This window comes from Agelaius tricolor, unplaced genomic scaffold (assembly GCF_023055355.1).
Source record: "Agelaius tricolor isolate 1412-34295 unplaced genomic scaffold, bAgeTri1.0.p SCAF_19, whole genome shotgun sequence".
Lineage (NCBI taxonomy): Eukaryota > Metazoa > Chordata > Aves > Passeriformes > Icteridae > Agelaius > Agelaius tricolor.
In genome coordinates, this window is record NW_027269279.1 from 1,617,720 (window position 1) to 1,637,511 (window position 19,792).

At 47.8% G+C, this 19,792-nt stretch overlaps 1 protein-coding gene across 1 annotated transcript; it reads right to left on the reverse strand.

Annotated features, from left to right (window-relative positions):
• Nucleotides 1-4,295: 4,295 nt before the first annotated feature.
• Nucleotides 4,296-19,297, reverse strand: LOC139598370 (uncharacterized). Its single transcript, XM_071444690.1, has 19 exons — nt 18,933-19,297; nt 18,432-18,561; nt 18,206-18,299; nt 17,175-17,325; nt 16,059-16,221; nt 15,232-15,357; nt 14,138-14,206; nt 13,193-13,315; nt 12,743-12,898; nt 12,095-12,148; nt 11,107-11,324; nt 10,152-10,282; nt 9,898-10,008; nt 8,486-8,572; nt 7,620-7,727; nt 7,141-7,262; nt 6,767-6,889; nt 5,333-5,375; nt 4,296-5,203 (listed from the first exon to the last, which is right to left on the reverse strand). The coding sequence occupies exons 1-19, from the start codon at nt 19,105-19,107 to the stop codon at nt 5,126-5,128; spliced, it is 2,262 nt and encodes a 753-aa protein (XP_071300791.1). The 5' UTR covers nt 19,108-19,297; the 3' UTR covers nt 4,296-5,125.
• Between the last annotated feature and the right edge of the window lie 495 nt (nt 19,298-19,792).

Below are 19,792 nucleotides of genomic sequence, written 5' to 3' on the forward strand. Positions count from 1 at the left end.
CCCGCCGCTCCCCGGGGATTTGGCTCCGCTGGAGCGCCCGGGATGGAGGCGCCTCCTGCTATTCCGGCTCTGGAATTGGGGTTATCCCGGCTGCTCCCCCGTCCTGAGGGGCACAGGGAGAGGGGAGGGCTGGGGGACATCCCCAGGGAGGCCCTGGATCCCTGCTGGGATCCCTGCCCCAATCCTTTCCCTCATCTCTGCTCAGATCCCTGACCTCATCTTTGCCCAAATCCCTTCCTGCATCTCTGCCTTCATCCCTGCCTTCATCCTTTCCCTCATCCCTTCCTGCATCCCTGCCTTCATCCTTTCCTTCATCCTTTCCTTCATCCCTTCATCCTTTCCTTCATCCCTGCCTTCATCCTTTCCTTCATCCCTTCCTGCATCCCTGCCTTCATCCCTGCCTTCATCCTTTCCCTCATCCCTGCCTTCATCCTTTCCTTCATCCCTGCCTTCATCCCTTCCTGCATCCCTGCCTTCATCCTTTCCTTCATCCCTTCATCCTTTCCTTCATCCCTTCATCCCTGCTCTGATCTTTGCCTGAATTCCTTCCCTGATCCCTTCCTGCATCCCTGTCCCAATCCCTTCTTTCATCCCTTCCTCATCCCTTTTCTCATCCTTTCCTTCCCTCATCCTTTTTTCCATCCCTTCCCCAACTCCTTCCTTCATCCCTTCCCTCCTCCCTTTCCCGGTTTTCCCGCTCTGCTCCCCGCTGGATTTTGTGGCTTTTCCCCCTTCCCGAAGCCGGAGGAGATGGAGAGGCTGGGAATAACTAAAAAAGTGGAAAATAAAAGGGATGGGAACACCTGGCAGGAGAAGGGGCAGCGTCATCAATAATCAGAATTAATCGGAATTAATCAGAATTATCGATGAGGGGTTTACAGGGAAAGACAAAAGCCCCGGAACAGCTGGAGCTGATTAAAGCCAAAATAATCCATGGAAAACCAGAGGTGGGACCCCCCTGCCTTTGTTAAGGCATTAAAAATAAACCTGGGGTAAAAGTTGGTGCTTAAAAAAAACAAACAAGGTTTGAACACAGCAAAACCCACCCAAATCCTGGCCCAGGGCTCCTTCTTCCCCGGGGAATAAATACAGAATATTTATATAAATAAAAACAATAGAAATATGGATTTAATATCGGGATAATACTAAACATGGATTTAAATTTGGAGTTAATATTGGATTTTGTGTCTCTGCATCACACCTGGGCTGGGCTGGTCCTACCCCAATAACTGGGGCTGGAGCCATTCCCCATTCCTGAGGGAGAGAATTCCCTGGGGGAGAGAGGAGGTGAAGGTGAAATATAAAGTAATAAAAAAATTAAAATATTATAATATATATTTAAGATTATATATAAGATCGTATATCTCTAAATATGATAGAATACATATTATAAATCTATGATAGAATAAATAATAATATAAATATATAATATGATATTGTAGAATATATATATATTTAATTTTAAAAATATATATATATATAAAAGAGAATCATGGAATGGTTTGGGTTGGTAGGAACCTTAAAGACCATCCAGGCCCATGATTTTATATATAATAAAATAATAACTAATATCTAATATATATATATATCTCTACAAAGACAAGAGTGTGCGTGTATATATATATATATATATTTTTTTTTAACACATACCAAATTATATAGAAAATCAAATCTATTTTTTATCAAATTGCAGTGAAAAATAAATTCATATTACACATATGTGTTTATGTAGACAGGATACAATTTCTAGATCAGATTTATTATTTTTTATGCATTATGGATAACACAATGTAAAGAATACCTATATATGCATACATACATGTGCATGATTACATTTATGCATATATAAATATAAATATATGTACACAAAATAGATATAGATATTAAAAAATATAAAAATAAATATACATAATAAAAATAAATATACAAAATAGAAAATAGGAAAATATAAAAGAAATAAATATACGAATATAAATACTATAGACAAATACTTATATAAATTCTATAAATATAATTAGCATGGTATATAAATAGTTCCAGAAAAGTAAAAACAATAAAAATAATAATATAAAATGAAAACTAAAATAAAAATATAAAATTATAAAATATAAAAATTATAAAATATAAAAATATAAAAATATAAAAAGATAAAAATATAAAAATAAAAATTTAAAATTATGAAAATAAAAATATAAAGGCTTCCTGAAAGAGACATCTTATAGGACATACATAGGAAATCAATGTATAAAATATTTAAAAACTATTAAAAAATGATGTGTTTTCTCTGTCCTTCTGAAGTGCCAGAAGCAGGATCGTGCCCTGGGCTCCCATCCCTTCCCTTCAGGGAGCTGCTCCAGGCAGGAGCAGGCTGTGAATCCGTGGATTTTGGGGTGCATCCCATGCTCCAGGCAGCAGCAGGCTGGGATTCCATGGATTTGGGGTGCATTCCGTGCTCCAGACAGGAGCAGGCTGTGAATCCATGGATTTGGGGTGCAGCCCGTGCTCCAGACAGGAGCAGGCTGGGATTCCATGGATTTTGGGGTGCATCCCATGCTCCAGGCAGGAGCAGGCTGGGATTCCATGGATTTTGGGGTGCAGCCCCCCTGGTTTTTGCAGCTGAAGCTCCCCAGGCTCTGCACTATTATCGAGCAGAGCCATCTGTTGAGATGCCATTTCCCCAGGCCTGGGATTAAAACTGGGATTTCAGGCTGGGAGAGCAGCTGGAAATGTCCCTGTGATCCCAGGGGAGCTGGGCAGGGACTCAACCCCGACCCTCAGAGCTGATTTAGGGCCAAGGACAGGGACCCCAACCCTCAGAGCCGATTTAGGGCCAAGGACAGGGACCCCAACCCTCAGAGCTGATTTAGGGCCAAGGACAGGGACCCCGACCCTCAGAGCTGATTTAGGGGCAGGAACAGGGAAAAGGGGCTGGGGCAGGGAATGGAGCAGCAGGAGGGGCTGAGGGAGCTGGGAAGGGGCTCAGCCTGGAGAAAAGGGGGAGCAGGGGGAAGTTTTGGCTCTGCAGAACTCCTGACAGGAGGGGACAGCCAGGGGGTGACAAGGGACAGGAGAGGGAACAGCCTCAGGGTGGGAAATTCCTTCCAAGATCCCCAAATCCAACCCTTAATGGATCCCCACTGCCTCCTGTCCCCAACCCTCCTGGGGATGTCCCTGCCCAGGCAGCCCCTTCCAGCTCTTCCATGAAGGAATTTTCCCAAATACCCAACTCAGAGGAGTTCCCTCTCCTCCTGTCCCTGTTCACCATTTCCCAGGTGAAATTCGTGATGTTCCAGGTGCAATTCCCACCTTTCCCTGTGAAATTCATGATGTTCCAAGTGAAATTCCCACCTTTCCCTGTGAAATTCATGATGTTCCAGGTGCAATTCCCACCTTTCCCTGTGAAATGTCATTTTTGGTGCTGTCCCTTCCTTGCAGCTCTGCTCCCTCCTGCTGTGGCTGCTGCAGCTTTGGGATGAGGCAGCTCCAGGGCCCCATTTCCTGCTCCAAAGCCACTTTTCCATTTTTAATGAGCTCTGTTCCTCCCCATTTGACCTGGAGCAGAGCTCAGCCCTCCTCCAGGACCACTCCAGGCCCAGAAGGATGTGCAGAGCTCCAGAAAAGGTTTTTTTCCTCATCCATAAAAGATTAAATCATTACCTAAAGGATCCATAGGGCTGCTCCAAGGCAGTAAAGTTGAGCAGGGATCAATAATGGAGAAGGGTTTATTTACAGGAAAGAAGCATTTCCCAGATTTCCTGTGCCAGGGGGAGAAATCCAGGCTGGAAGGGGACACAAAGCCCCTGCCCTAAATCTGCTCCCAGTCCCTCTTTGGGGTCCTGGGATGGGGGGATCTGGAGGAGACTCAGCCTGGCCCAGTCAAACCCCAAAAAAAAAACCCCAAACCAAAATATTCAAAGGAAACCTCAACTCCACAAAAAAAACCCCTGAACCCCCAAAAATCCCTCAACTTCCTAACAAACCCCTAAATGCCCCCAAAACCCTCTCAACTCAGAAAAACCCCCCAAAACCCTCTCAACATCCTAAAAAAACCCAACCTCCCAAAAAAACCCAATCTCCCAACAAAATAAACCCAAGAGGCAAAAATCCCCTCAAATCCAAAAAACCCCAACCCCCCAAAAACCCAGGACCAAAACACCCAATAAAAAAACCCAATTAAAAAAACCCCAAAGAAACCAAAGCCAAAAATAAATTCCCATGCCCAAAACAAAACACAACCCCAAAAACCCCACCCCAAACCAAGTGAACAACCAAAAAAACCACCCAAAATGTCAATGTTACAGTGGAACTTAGAGAGTTTTAATGATCAAGGTGTCAGATTTCCATCCAGGTGCATTTTTGGTGGGAACTTTGGGATACCAAGAGCTGCAGAAGCCCCCAAACCCCTGTGGGAATGTGCAAAGTGCCCCTGGGCACATCTTGGGGCTCATTTTCCTGCCTGCCCAAGCACAGAGGGATCCCAAAGGGGCAGAGGCTCCAGAGTTCTTCCAGGTCAGAGTGAATTCCAAATTCCCATCAGATTCAGGATTTGGGAAATGGCACCTGCACCAATCTAAACTTTATTTTCAGCAGAAAACAAAAAGCCCAGCCTGCAAGCTGGATTATTTCCAAATCAAACCAGCTCTCCACTGCCCCACACTGGGGCTGCTTGAAGAAAATAAAGCTCAGTTTTATCTTCCAGCCTCTTGGTTTAGAATGAAACCCAAAATCAGAGCTGTGCAAACAGCACCTGACCCCAAACTGCTGCAGAGGGAGTTCTCAGCTCCCTGGTTTCCTGCTTGAAGCTTTTCCCTCTCAGCAGTTGCCTCTTGCAAGGTTTGTGTCCCAAGAAGAGGAAAAATTCTTTGCTGCTTCGTGCTCCATCCAGAAGCTTTTGTCAGCTTCTGAAAACAACTCCAGCCTTCTGCCTCTTCCAACAACTCCTGAAAATGTGGAACTGCAAGAAACTCCCAAAATGTGGCTCTGGTCCCACTCCAGAGCCAGGGAATTCAGTTTTCAGCTGACTCTTCCTGGAGGTGACAACCAAAGCAAACCCAAGGAACTCTCCAGGAAGAGACTGGATAGATGAAAAACCAACTGGAAAACATTCCTGAGGATCTGGTCCCAGTTAAAGCTTCTCAAAAGCACTGACGAACTTGGAAACTTCCTGGTGAACTGTGGTGCCAAAGGGGAGCTGCCCCAAGCCCTGGCAAGAGACAGAACACTTAATTCCCTTCAGGAATGGTTTTTTTTTGATATAAAAACCATTTCAATATTTGATTGGTGAGGGGTATCAGGGTTTGCTGATAAATCCTACAAACACTGGGATACTCACAGACTCGTGGAAAAAGGTGCAGAGCTGCTTGGCCCAGGGACATCTGAAACACAGAGAAATTCCCACTCATTCCCTCCCAGCTGGCCACAGCTGCAGCCACCCCTGGCTTTGCATGGCTCAAAAATCTACAAAAATCCAGCAGGTCACAGCTGCAAGCCAAGGTGACTCCAGATTTACAGGAGAATGATTGGGGGGAACCCCAGGGTTTGCAGGTGGCTCTGGGGGAGTTCCCAGGGGGACAATCCCAGAATTTCAGGTGGCTCTGGGGCAGTCCCAAAGGGACAATCCCAGAATTTCAGGTGGCTCTGGGCAGTCCCAATGGGGCAATCCCAGGATTTATTGCAGGTGGCTCTGGGGCAGTCCCCACTCACAAAATGGGATAATCCCAGAATTTCAGGTGGCCCTGGGGCCAATCCAGTCCCAGTGGGACAGTCCCAGGATTTATTTCAGGGGGCTCTGGGGTAGTTCCCAGGGGGACAATTCCAGGATTTATTTCAGGTGGCTCTGGGGCAGTCCCCACTTGCAGAATGGGACAATCCCAAGATTCCAGGTGGCTCTGGGGCAGTCCCAATGGGACAATCCCAGAATTTATTGCAGGTGGCCCTGGGCAGTCCCAATGGGACAATCCCAGAATTTCAGGTGGCTCTGGGCAGTCCCAATGGGACAATCCCAGGATTTATTGCAGGGGGCTCTGGGGTAGTTCCCAGGGGGACAATTCCAGGATTTATTTCAGTCCCAAAGGGACAATTCCAGGATTTCAGGTGGCTCTGGGGCCAATCCAGTCCCAATGGGACAATCCCAGGATTTATTGCAGGTGGCTCTGGGGTAGTTCCCAGGGGGACAATTCCAGGATTGATTTCAGGTGACCCTGGGCAGTCCCAATGGGACAATGCCAGGATTTCAGGTGGCTCTGGGGCCAATCCAGTCCCAATGGGACAATCCCAGGATTTACTGCAGGTGGCTCCGGGGTAGTTCCCAGGGGGACAATTCCAGGATTTATTTCAGTCCCAATGGGACAATCCCAGGACTTCTTGCAGGTGGCCCTGGGCAGTCCCAAAGGGACAATTCCAGGATTTCAGGTGGCTCTGGGGCCAATCCAGTCCCAATGGGACAATGCCAGGATTTATTTCAGGGGGCTCTGGGGTAGTTCCCAGGGGGACAATTCCAGGATTTATTTCAGTCCCAAAGGGACAATTCCAGGATTTCAGGTGGCCCTGGGCAGTCCCAATGGGACAATCCCAGGATTTACTGCAGGTGGCTCTGGGGTAGTTCCCAGGGGGACAATTCCAGGATTGATTTCAGGTGGCCCTGGGGCCAATCCAGTCCCAATGGGACAATGCCAGGATTTCTTGCAGGTGGCCCTGGGTTATTCCCCACTCTCAGAATGGGACAATGCCAGGACTGATTTCAGGGGGCCCTGGGGCAGTCACTCACAGGTGCAGGTTCTCTATGACCACGTTGAGGCTGAAGAGCCCCACAGATTGCATCCTCTTGTGTCTGCAGGTCAGGAACAGGCACAGGAACTCCCCCACGTACTGGGGGCCAAGGTTCTGCCACCTGGACAACAAAACCACAGGGGTTGAGGCACTGGGAGCAGCCAATTCCCACAGAGCCAAGGCAGGAGATGCTGCCAGCACTGCTGGAAGCCAGGGGGGCTCTCCCAGGGCCAAGGGAAGGAGGTGCCCCCTCTGTCCCTGCTCCCCAGAGCCATGGTGGAGGAACTTCACCCCAGCTGTGCATTCCCCACATCCACAGCCCCATTGTCCCTGTGCTGCATTGCCAGGGCAGGCAGAGCTGGGCTCACTCACACTCTCAGCATGGTCCCCTCCTCCCGACTCAGGTCCCTCAGGAGCAGGTTGGCAGTGCCACACAGGATGTGCTCCTCACAGCAAAGCTGGTCCAGCAGCAGCCTCAGAGCCCAGAAGTTTTTCTAAGAAGAGACAAAATATGATTTAACCTCAGAGCCAATCATTCCTGGAAATAAATTAAAAAAAAAAAAAAAAAAAGAATAAAAATCGAAGTCAAATTAAACGTGGCTAAAACTTCTCTACCTCCGTATCTGCTCCAGAGTTTAGACTGTGCTAATCTTTTAATCTTATCACACCCCCCAAAAAAAAAAAATCTTTCAGGCCCTTCTTAGAAGCTTTTCTTAATAACCCAACATTTTTCACTGCTGGGGATAAATCCCTTTGTTGTCATCACAGGATGGTATTTTCATCATCACAGAGATTTTAAACATTATTTGTGTTTCCATCTCTTAGAACAGGAATCAGTTTGTAGGACTCACCCCAAAAGCCAGGACTACCTCCAAGAAGGAAGTCAAGTGGGGAAGGTCACAACAAAGCATCTGCTGCACTGCTTGCACTGCCAGGATGAGAGAAGCCTCGTGGTGCAGCTACACAAGAGACAGCAACAAGGGAAGAAATGCATTCAACAGCTGCTTTCCCTTCATTTATCCACTCAAACCAGCACTGAGTTATTCCAGGTCAGCCAGAGAGCTTGGAGGGCACACAAGAAATCCACAAGAACCTTATCAAGAGTTAAACACAGGGGAATGGAAGAGGGATTTTATTACTGGTGCTCTCCAAGTGCTCATATAAAAGAGGAATCTCACCCAGGAGCAGAAATAGGGAATTAAAAGGGAAAAAATCCAGCTCAGGAGTCACATCTTTGGGGAATAAACTGAAATTTCCTCCAAAAATATCAAAAAAGAGTAAGGCAGCTCCTTAGGAGAGTGCATTGAATATGGAATGTTATTCCTGCTGTCTTCAAACAAGTCCCACATACCTGAGACCCTTAATTGAAAAGAAATTTAGAACTTCTGGGCAATTCTGAGTTTTGGGAAGCCCCAGTGTCCTGTTTGAGCCAAACCCTGGGAGAAGTTAGGACACAATCAATTATTCCTGGCCCTCCTCCTTTATAAATCCATCAGTTTGGACAGGGATAAGGATTTCTCCTGGCCTGAGGCTGTGCAGAGCAGAAGAGACCCTCAGCTCTCTGCCTCCATATCTGCTCCAGGGTTTGGACTGTGCTAATCTTAATCTGATCACCCCCCCAAAAAAAATCTTTCAGGCCCCTCTTAGAAGCTTTTCTTAATAACCCAACATTTTTCACTGCTGGGGATAAATAAATCCCTTTGTTGTCATCACTCACCTGACCAGAGAAAACAGCAGATGGTAGAGAGACATTAACTCCAGACTTGAGATCCTCCAGGAAGTTGCCACTGGCTGCCAGCACATTCTGCAAGGGGACAGTGAGGGACAGGGATGGCAGATCCTCCCCAGACAAACCCCAAACCATGCCAGAAACGGGGGTTTCATGTGCATTTCAGTGACTTCCTCAGCATTTCTGCAGAGGATGGTGCCTGCTCCACATCACCCTCAAGGGGAATTGAGGCTCTGCAGCACCAACCAAACCCTATCATCAACAACTCTTCATTTTTGGAGGGCTGAGATGGAAAAATCACCTCATGGCAGGGACACCTCCCACTGTCCCAGCTGGCCTTGGGCACTGCCAGGGACCCAGGGACAGCCACAGCTTAGAGCCCCTTGCAGTCACTGTCATCTACTGCTTCACCAAAAGCCTCCAGCATCTGCCAGTCTTGTCTAGATGGTCTCAGACAGGAGTAAAAATGGCATTATTGGTCTGTATTTAGGCACCTCAAACCATGCCAGAAATGGGGTTTCATGTGCTTTCCAGTGACTTCCTCAGCATTTCTGCAGAGGATGGTGCCTGCCCACCCTCCCAGCCAGGAATTCCTTCCCCATCTCCCACCTGGCTCTGCCCTTTGGCAGTGGGAAGCCATTCCCCCTGTCCAGGCCCTTTCTGATCTGATCCATCTCACCATGGACAGATCCAGAAGCAGTGGCAGGCCTGAGCTGGGAGCAGAATGAACCCATTTCCAGCTGCCTTTAACACTCCTGAACCCCCACATGCTGCAGAGCCACCCTGGCACAGGATGAGGCACTGGAAGCTCACTCTGGCATCTGGGACAAGGAGCCAATTCCCACATCCAGTGGAATCCAGTCCAAACCCAAGGCAGGAGATTGGAATCCTGTCCAAACCCAAGCCAAGAGATTGGAATCCTGTCCAAACCCAAGCCAGGAGGTTGGAATCCTGTCCAACCCCAAGCCAGGAGATTGGAATCCTGTCCAACCCCAAGCCAGGAGGTTGGAATCCTGTCCAACCCCAAGCCAGGAGGTTGGAATCCTGTCCAACCCCAAGCCAGGAGGTTGGAATCCTGTCCAACCCCAAGCCAGGAGGTTGGAATCCTGTCCAACCCCAAGCCAGGAGGTTGGAATCCTGTCCAACCCCAAGCCAGGAGGTTGGAATCCTGTCCAACCCCAAGCCAGGAGGTTGGAATCCTGTCCAACCCCAAGCCAGGAGGTTGGAATCCTGTCCAAACCCAAGGCAGGAGGTTGGAATCCTGTCCAAACCCAAAGCAGGAGGTTGGAATCCTGTCCCAACCCCAAGCCAGGAGGTTGGAATCCTGTCCAACCCCAAGCCAGGAGGTTGGAATCCTGTCCAACCCCAAGCCAGGAGGCTCTCCCAGCACTGTTTGGTACCTCTTGGAAGCTAAGGGGGGGCTCTCCCAGGGGTAAGGGGAGCAGGTGCCCCCTCTTTTCCAACAGATCGCTGCTCCCCAAAATCATGATGAAGGAACTCCAACATTTGGCCTAAAAAACAACAGAACATTTGTGTTACAAAGTGAAGTTTGGGCAGAGGGGTGAATTATTCAGAGGACAAAGAGGTCAGAGTAAATCCTTGCTCTCTCAAGGAGTGGGAGCAGGAGGGAAGAGGGGATTTTGGCCACACTCACATTCCTGTAGAGTGCCTCACTGCTGTAGAGCAGCTTGAGTGCCTGCTTAATTAGCACAGTGTTCCTCAGGGGAGAGCCTGCAGGGATGGAAATGAAAATTATCAAAGCCAGACCCCACACAGCCCAAGTGACTGCACAGCAGGAACTCAACCTGGATGTTCACTTGGTTCCAGGTTTGTTTCTGCACAGCCAGGAGGTGTTTACAGCTGCTCTGCACTGGTTTGTGGTGGAATGAATAAACATCAGCTACAAAGCACAGCTCTGGAAAGCTGCAAAGTGTGGGCACCATGCAGACTGAGGCAGGTGATCCCAGAGAAGTGTTTGTTATGGACATCACACCACACTGAGGGAGCTCACACTTCCAAGAATTCTGCCCGTAGGGAACAACTCCCAAATGAATCTTCTGTGGCAGAAGGCACCCTGAGAGGTGACAGAACCCAGGACAGATGATGGGAATTATCAGAGCTCATGATTCTGATGATGAAACATCTCCCATCAGGAGGTTTTCTCCTCAAGGTCATGGCTGAGACATAAAGCCAAGTCCCCCATGACAGTGGCAATGCTGAGAGGGAATGAATGAAGGGCTTTGGATTTTCTCTGAATAGTTTCTCTTGCTTTGCTTTCAGCAGAAAATGAACTGACAAAATGAGTGTTTTAAGTGAAGTGAATAAATTCATGCCCCAATACAAAGTCAGCCTTCCTGCCTGCTGTTTTCATGGTTTGGGTTGGAAAGAACCTCAAAGCCCATCCAGCCCCAACCCAACACCTCCCACTGTCCCAGGGTGCTCCAAGCCCTGTCCAGCCTGGCCTGGGACACCTCCAGGGATCCAGGGCCTCCCCACCCTCAGCCAATCCCCAGCTGGGCTCAGGGTGTCCCTCCTCTGCCTGCCAGTGAGGAGCTGGAATGAAGTTCCCAGGGAAGGAAGGGAGGAAGGAAGGATGAAGTGCCACTTGCCAGCTGTAACCCAGGGCCCTGTCTCCAGCATGTCATTCCCAGAGGGAACACAGCCTGTCCTGAAGATCTTGAGGTAGACCTTGAACTGGCAGGGGGTGATCCTGCAGGCAGAGCAGCAGGCCAGGCTGTTCACAGGGAACAGCAGGGAGTGGGCAGCATCCAGGAAATTCCCAGTTTTGCACAGGTAGAAGGGAATCAGATCCCGAAGGTCCCGGAGCCTGAGAAGGGGAAATGAAGGTTTAGGGTTCATTAGGATGGGGTTTCTGTAGGATTTGTGGAGAGATCTGGTTGGGCTTGACCATTACAGAGGGGAGGGAAGAGAGAGGGGGGAAGAAGGGAGGAAAAAGCAGGGAAGGAAAGAGAGGGGGGAAAAGGAAATAGGGGGGAAAGAGAGGGGGGAAAAGGAAATAGGGGGGAAAGAGAGGGGGGAAAAGGAAATAGGGGGGAAAGAGAGGGGGGAAAAGAAGGAAATAGGGGGGAAAGAGAGGGGGGAAAAGGAAAGGGGGGAAAAAGGAAAGGGAGGAAAAAGAGAGGGGAAAAAGGAAAGGGAGGAAAAAGAGAGGGGAAAAAGGAAAGGGAGGAAAAAGAGAGGGGAAAAAGGAAAGGGAGGAAAAAGAGAGGGGAAAAAGGAAAGGGAGGAAAAAGAGAGGGGAAAAAGGAAAGGGAGGAAAAAGAGAGGGGAAAAAGGAAAGGGAGGAAAAAGAGAGGGGAAAAAGGAAAGGGAGGAAAAAGAGAGGGGAAAAAGGAAAGGGAGGAAAAAGAGAGGGGAAAAAGGAAAGGGAGGAAAAGAGGGGGAAAAAGGAAAGGGAGGAAAAGAGGGGGAAAAAGGAAAGGGAGGAAAAAGAGAAGGGAAAGAAAAGGGGGAGGAAGAGAGGGGAAAAGGAAAGGGAGGAAAAAGGAAAAGGGGAAAAGGGAAGGGAATAGGGGAATAGCAGAAAAGAGAGGGGAATAGGGGAAAAGAGAGAGGAAAAAGGGAAAAGCCATTTACCTTTGGTTTTCATTGCATTTCACAGCTCTCAGGTACCGAACAACCTCCTTGTACCTGGGGAGAAGGAGAGAAGGTGAGAAGGAGGGGAAGGAAGTGCAGAACTGTGCACAGGGCAAACAATGAAAGAAGCAAAGCAGGACAGCTTCCCACACAGGAGCCATTGCACAGCAGGACACAAACACAGCTGGAAAGAAATTCCTAGAGGTTATTCTCAGATTATCTCAGCTCTGGCAAAATAAAACCAGAGGTTGCCTCGCAGCTGAATTCTTTAAGTGGACTGGATTCTTTGCAATATTGGATTTTCTGAAGGCCCAGAGCAGACTCTTCTGGCTGCCTTCCACTGGTCAGCCTCTGATGAAGAGGAACTGCTTGAAACATCAACATGTAAAACCTGCAGAGTTTATGCAGACACAGAAATGAGCCACTCCAGCAATCTTTATTTGGTCCTGAGGCGTTCAAAGGGCTCTGAGCGACTTCAAAAAGCTCCTGGCCTTGTTGAGAGGAAAAAAAATTAAAAGAAAGAGTTTGTTTTATGTTTCCCCATACCAAAGTACAGTTTTGTGTTTCCCCATACCAAAGTACAGAGGTTTGGAGCAGTCAAAATGTAAGAATTGAGTTCACCAAGTGGAAAAGCCAAAGCAATCTCACTTCTTTTTCTCCAGCAGTTTCTCCACTCGAGCCTCCACAACAGGGAGTGCTTCCCACAGGTAGGTTTTCCTTCCTTTCTGTCTCCTCTGCCCAGTGATGTTCTGGCCTTTTAAAACTGTGGTCAGTAGCACGTGGTCCCAGGGCAAAACATTCAAGCTGGAAGGATAAAAACAAAGCAATTTTAACTGTGTTTTGTTGTACACCACTAATTAGCTCCTTGAAGGATTGTGAAATTTGATTAATAAAACATTTTGGGGTTTAGAGCTCAGTTCTGGGGGAAAGGAAATAAAACTTTAGGGAGAACAGCTCAGTCATGGCATCAAACAACAAACAGGGAAAGTAGCAAATACTGAAATATTCTTCTAAAATGCTCCCACTTTTATTATCAGGGAAAGAACATTCCACAGGCAACTGGATCCAAACTGAACACTCAGAAGCCCCAGAACTCACCTGTTGGAGAAGGCATAGCAGTGGCAGGGAAGGGAGATGGACTGGAAAAACTCCACAAACTTGTCATAAAGAATTTTTGGGAAGTCACACAGCACCAGCATCCTCTGAAGTCGGGTTATGATCCTGTGATTTGAAAAGAAAAATAATTCAGAAAGGGTATTTTAAATTAGGTGAGTTACTAACAAGTTCTTTTTAATCATATGGGAAACTGCACAAATTTGGGGGTTTTTTTTGTTTGGTTCTGTATGTGAATTTCTGCTTTAAGTTTTGTAGTGAATAATGAAATTATTCTTGTGCTGTTATTTCTAAAACCAAGGTTCTGTGGGGTTTAAGCTTTAAAACAAAGATCTCCAAGGACTGTGTACAGCAAACACTTCAAACTGTGCAGGGCTTGAGCTCCTGCACCTTTCCCTGCTACTGCAACCATTTCTGTATTACTTGATAAGTGGAGATAAAAAAGAAGAGTTTACTCTTTAAAATTTTGGCAGGGAGGTAAAGACAAACTCTTTGCCTTTTTTGTTCCAAGTAAGAAATTAAAAAAATCAAGAATAGCAATTTAAAATGAGAACTGCTGAAGGATTTGGGTTGTACTTGTCAGTAGTTCCAGAGAAGGTGAGAATATAGAACTGGGTTGGAAAGAATTGAACTCCTCACTCATCAGCCTTCTCTGGCAGGTGAATCTGGGGGGAAAGGTGAAGGACAGAGCTAAAATGGGAAGTGAATTAAGCCAAGGGAGCTGGGTGTCCTCATTCTCCAGCCTCTGGGGGAGCTTTTCCATGCTCCATGCCAGGGGACTCCTGCCAGGCTGCTGCTGTGCCCTCTCCTTGGTGTAACAACCACAACCTGCCCTGGCCTCCCACGTGCCTCTGAACAGGGGATTTGTCACCTGCAACACGTTTTAAAGCCAAGGGGAAAGTCTGCAGCCAGCAAGGAAACCAATCTTACCTCTGGAACAGAAATGGGACAGCAATCCTTAGGGAAGCAGTGTGGCTAAGGTTCTGACAGCTCCTAAGGCTGGAAAAAACCAACACTGGTTAATGCCTGCCTCCCCTTCCTGCCTCTTCCCCTTCTTTGTACTCCACTGTTGAGGAAAACACTTGCTAAGGAAAAATCTTGGAAGCTGGCATGCTGAAAAAACATTCCTGCAAAGACTGAAACAAGTGCTGAAGTGCAAAACACAGTGAAAAATTCCCAGGTAACAAATGCAGCCTGCTCCTTGCAAATCTGGATCTCTCCTCAGCAGGAACTGCAGGGAGCTGCTCTTTCAAACCAATCCAGACATCATTTCCTTCTCTTTTACCAAAACCCCTGAATTTAAACCCCAGAATGTTCAGGTTTCACAAAGTAAAGCTCCCTGTGCTGTTGGAAAGTGTTTTGCTGAGTTGCTATGTGCACTTCGAAGTGCTAAGTGAGGTTAAATGCTGGTCAAGTGTTATTTCCCCTTAAATCGTTAAGGTTAAGTTTTAAGCTAAGCCTAAGTTAGGTGTAAGTGCTGTTACTTTGTTGAATTGCTACGCTTAAGGTATAATTTAAAGTACTCTTAAGCGGGAGTGCTGTAAAGCTTTTAAGGCCGAGCTCCTTTTTGTGTTTGCTGCTCCCTTTGTCCCACAGTGCCCTCGGTGGTTCTCGCTTCGTTTCCTTTCCTGAATGCCTGGATTATGTTCGGTTTTGTTGTTGCTTGTTTGCCTTTGTTGTGCCTAAGCTCTCCTGTAAGCACTGGAGCAAACCTTGCCAACCAACCTCGTTGTTTAATATTAAATCTGGCTTTTTTCCCTTGGCAGGGATTTCTGACAGAGATCTCAAACTCTCATTCCTGCTGAACCTTTCCCTCTCACATCCAAGCTCTTCTTTTTCCCTAAATCCCTCCTGCTCCAAATCCCACTTCTCCCTCAATGTGTTCATCTTCCTCTTGCTGTGCTGCAGCCAGGCTGGGATTTTTACACTTTCCTGATAAACAAACCCCCAGGATTCTCTCACCAATTCCCCTCCCCTGGAGGAAACAAGGAAGATCCCCCACTCTCTGTGGGCCAGGTACTTACAGAGCAGGGTCTTTGTGCAGGGCAATCTGTTTAGCTGCTCCCAGCAGCATGACAGCAGCAGCTTTGGGGCTTTCTTGGTCTGCCTGATTTAAAAATCTTGTTACCAGCTCGAAAACATCAGAATACCTGAGAAAGTCAAGTGGCCTGTAAGATCAAGGGTCTGCAACAACGGATTTCCTAAACAAGTGGTAATTGTGGCCATCCCACAGCTTGAGAGCAATCAAGAGCCTGGCCTTGCCTTCAGAGATCTCCAGCACACTGAGGAGGTGCTGGCACAACCGGTATTTTGGAATTTTGAAGGTTTGTTATACCAGTGAAAAGATGAAACTCATTCTAAGAAATAAATTAGTAAAAAAAAAAAAAAAAAAAACAACCTAGAATAGTTTGGATTGGAAGGATACCTTAAATTCCAACCCCAGCACCTCCCACTGTCCCAGGCTGCTCCAAACCCTGTTCAACCTGGCCTTGGGCACTGCCAGGGATCCAGGGGCAGCCCCAGCTGCTCTGGGAAGCTGTGCCAGGGCTGCCCACCCTCCCAGAGAAGGATTCCTTCCCAATATCCCACCTAAAGCCACCCCAAAGCCCAGGCCTCAGGTTCCCACTTTCCCAGGTTATAACAATCAGAGATGCTCAGGTGTCCTGCCCAGCACAGGAGATTTAAAGACACACTGAAGAGGGATTTTAACTACAGCCAAATGCAATTTATCTTGCTGACCATACAAGTTCTCTCCACTCTTATTTTTGCTGTCTCAGATGCCACAATTTTGATTATAACTCATTAAATAAATCAAAGTTGCCCTGACAAACTCAAATCTGTTGTCACTTACTTGTACACCACCTCCATATTCCGTGAGCTGCAGACCCTGCACTGCCCTGGGGGCAGCTTTGGCTGGCAGCAGCATTCATATCCTGGGGGACAGATCCTTTCTCCTATCAGGTATTTGTTATAGGCTACAGAAAGATCCCTGATGAATTTTTCTAGGAGATCCCCTAAGAGACAAGACAAAAAAAAAAAAATCACATAAAGATTTTTCCATGTTTTTTTTTCAAAATCAAAAGACAAAGTTCACATGTGAAATTATTCAGGAAAATTGTTTGCATCCAGTTTTATCAGTCAGGAAAGCTTTGCTGCTGAAAGAGGGGAAATTTAGGTGGGATATTGGGAAGGAGCAGTTCCCTGGGAGGGTGGGGAGGCCCTGACACAGGGTGCTCAGAGAAGCTGCCCAAGGCCACGCTGGATGGGGCTTGGAGCACCCTGGGATAGTGGGAGCTGTCCCTGCCCAAGGAATGGGGTTGGAATGAGATCATCTTCCAGCTCCATTCCACCCCAAACCATTCTGTGATTCTCCCAGATGGAGAAAAGCAGGAATCTGCACCTGCAAACCCTGGTCCAAGCAAGGAAAAAGAAAACAGGAGCAACAATTTACTCCTTAAAAACTCCCCAAGGACTGGAGTGGAGCAGCCAAGCTGTTCCCCAGGGCAGGGCCTGAGCAGCCCCAGGTGTTTGGGGACAGAGCAGCCAGGACAGGGCCTGAGCAGGTCCAGGTGTTTGGGGACAGAGCAGCCAGGACAGGGCCTGAGCAGGTCCAGGTGTTTGGGGACAGAGCAGCCAGGACAGGGCTTGAGCAGCCCCAGGGCCCTGGGGACAGAGCAACCAGGACAGGACCTGAGCAGCCCCAGGTCCCTGGGGACAGAGCAGCCAGGACAGGGCCTGAGCAGCCCCAGGTGTTTGGGGACAGAGCAGCCAGGACAGGGCCTGAGCAGGGCCCTGGGGACAGAGCAGCCAGGACAGGGCCTGAGCAGGGCCCTGGGGACAGAGCAGCCAGGGCAGGGCCTGAGCAGGGCCCTGGGGACAGAGGAGCCAGGACAGGGCCTGAGCAGGGCCCTGGGGACAGAGCAGCCAGGGCAGGACCTGAGCAGGGCCCTGGGGACACAGCACCCACCCCCACGCCGCAGCTCTGTGTCCAGCTCCAGCAGCTCCAGGTTGAAGGTGGCCAGGATTCCAGCCAGGGCAAAGTTCCTCTGTGCCTTCCAGAAGTTGCTCTTGTTGTGGGCATTGCAGTGGCACAGGGAAGGGACTGTCCAGAGCTGGCACTGTGTCAGAAAATACAAAATAGGGAGAGGTTGCTGGGTTTTTGTGTTTTCCCCTCAGCACTGAGTGAGGGGTTACAATTCCTTTTATCCTCCTTGAACTGAGTAAATATTTTGACAGGCAACAATTTGATATCATGGCAATCATTTCAAAAAAGCCCCTTATTGATTACCTGTCATTGCTGAGCCTTCACAGAGAACCTCAGGGCTGGCACCCTCCCCACTGCAAACTGAGCCCTGTCTTTGCATGCTCACCCCAACTTTGCCCACAGCTCAAAGTCTTCTGAAATTCACAAAAGGCACAAGCAAATAAAGCACCCCCACACAATTCCCTCCACTCCTGACTCCAGTGGGGACAGTCTAGAAAGCTGGCATTTCTCTAATTCATTAATAAATGTCTGATTTAGTAATCTGATTTTATGAAATGCACTGTGTGCCCAAAGCAAACAGGACATACAAATAAATGTATGTTTACCCCAACAGAGCCACACTTTTAGTAGTTATGAGGAGCTGTTAATCAAATTTCCTGTATTATTCTCTTAGAGCCCTTAACTCTTTCCTGGGAGTGCAGAATTACTGACTCCTAATCTATCCTATTTCTTTGATACAGATACCTTGTTACTGTGCACTGCTTTATGCAACCTGCTTTGTTCCATCCTGTGTAATAAATAACTGCTTAAAGCCCTTTCTCTGCTCCCTCCTATCTATTCAATAAATAACTCATCTGATACTAGACCTGACCTTAAGAACTCATGAGCCAGAGTGATTTAGGCACAGTCACCTGAGCAGAGCTGCTGCCAAAAACCTGAGCCTAAGGCAGGGCTTGGCTAAAGCTCTGTTTGATGCACAGCTTTGTCTCCTGCAGGCTGTGCCCTGCCCTTACCTCAGCAGCCAGTTTGTCACAGATGTAGCAGTAGCACTGGTCACAAATATCTGCATTTTTCCCAAGGGGGAAGCAAGTGTCACTCTCTCTCCTCCTGCAGGGTTGAAAACCAGAGGGTTCATTAGGAAAATCACATCCTCACCCAGCTGTGCTGCTGCCTGCAGCTGTTACAAAGGGAAATGTGGAGAATGGGAGCCCAAGGGGGACTGCCCAGCCCTGGACATACTCAAAGGGCTGCGTGGTGCAGTCGTGCCTGGCGTGAGGCATCACGTTGGCTTGCTTGCAGTAGGTGACCACTAAATCCCCCTCCTCATCCACCAGCTCCTCTGATTTCTTCTCTTCCAGGGGAGACTTCTCTGCAGGAAAGAGAGCAGGAGGTGTAAATCAGTGTTAGAAATTACTGAGATTTACTTTTTGAGCACTTTCCAGCACATCTTTTTAGGATCTGACAGAATGGCACAGAAAACTTCCATGAACTATCAAGCCAAATCAAAAAGGACCCAGCTAGAAAGGCCCAGTCTGAGCTCAATTTGAAGTATTTCAAAACCACACAGCAGCATCCTTTGAAGTAGTGCCATCAAAGATATCCCTACAAACTGGGGATTTCCTCCTGGTTTTATTCACTTGTGCAGCACAAGGACAGATTTCAAGCGTAACACAGAATTAATTCAGTTTATTCCCTAAATCTTTCAGGGAATTCCAGCAGCAGCAAGGGAACAGCTCTTACCCTGTGGCTCTACAAACAGGACTGAACTGCCTTGGGTGCTCTCCCCTTCATCTTCATCATCATCATCACTGATCAGGATTACATTGTCCTCCTCCTCCTTTTCTGATGGCCACACGGCCACCAACTTCCAAATTGGAACCACCTGGCAGTCACCAGGGTAACACTGGCCATCCATTTGTACTTTTGAGGTGTTTTCTTGAACAAGGGAAGAAGAAGACTCCTCTGAGACCCAAATTCTTCTTCTCTGCTGGGTAAACTACACTAGAGACAGAGATGTTTCATCCTCAGTGCACTCAGCACCTCAGAACCCACTGGAGCTTCCATCCAGAGCCCAAGGAACCCTGAAAATAAGAAGAAAAAAAAGGAAAAAACTGTAAAATATGAGATGAGCTGTTCTTCTGGTGGGTTTGGTGGGAATGGCTGTGGAATGAGGAGAAGGGGAATGAGTTCCCACTGACAGGGAAAGGTTAGAGGGGATTTTGGGACAAATCCTTTCCTGGGAGGGTGGGGAGGCCCTGGCAGAGGTTCCCAGAGAAGCTGTGGTTGTTCCTGGATCCCTAGGAGTGTCCAAAGCCAGGCTGGATGTGCCTTGGAGCACCCTGATTGAGTGGAAGGTGTCCCTGCCCATGGCAAGTGGTGGGACTGGATTGTTGGAAATGATGCAACATTAAATGTGGGACCAATGAATGAGAATTGCTTTGGGTTTTGTGTGTATAAATCTGCCAGCTGTCTAGTAAAGAACCACCTGCACATGGAACATTTCCCGTGGCACATCCTGGCCAGAATAAAGTAAATCCTCACTCTATCACTATGTAGTGCCAGGAGGGTTTTTTATCTTTACTCTTCCCAAATTTTGCTGT

Excerpts from the sequence above, each read along its gene's own strand:
- LOC139598370 (XM_071444690.1), bottom strand. The coding sequence starts at position 19,107 with ATGGATGGCCAGTGTTACCCTGGTGACTGCCAGGTGGTTCCAATTTGG. Across the intron at positions 10,283-11,106 it reads AGGGCCCTGGGTTACAGCTG|TCACTTGGGCTGTGTGGGGT; the intron begins GCAAGTGGCACT and ends CCTGCTGTGCAG. Across the intron at positions 5,204-5,332 it reads GCACCTTTTTCCACGAGTCT|GGCTTGGGGCAGCTCCCCTT; the intron begins GTGAGTATCCCA and ends GTCTCTTGCCAG.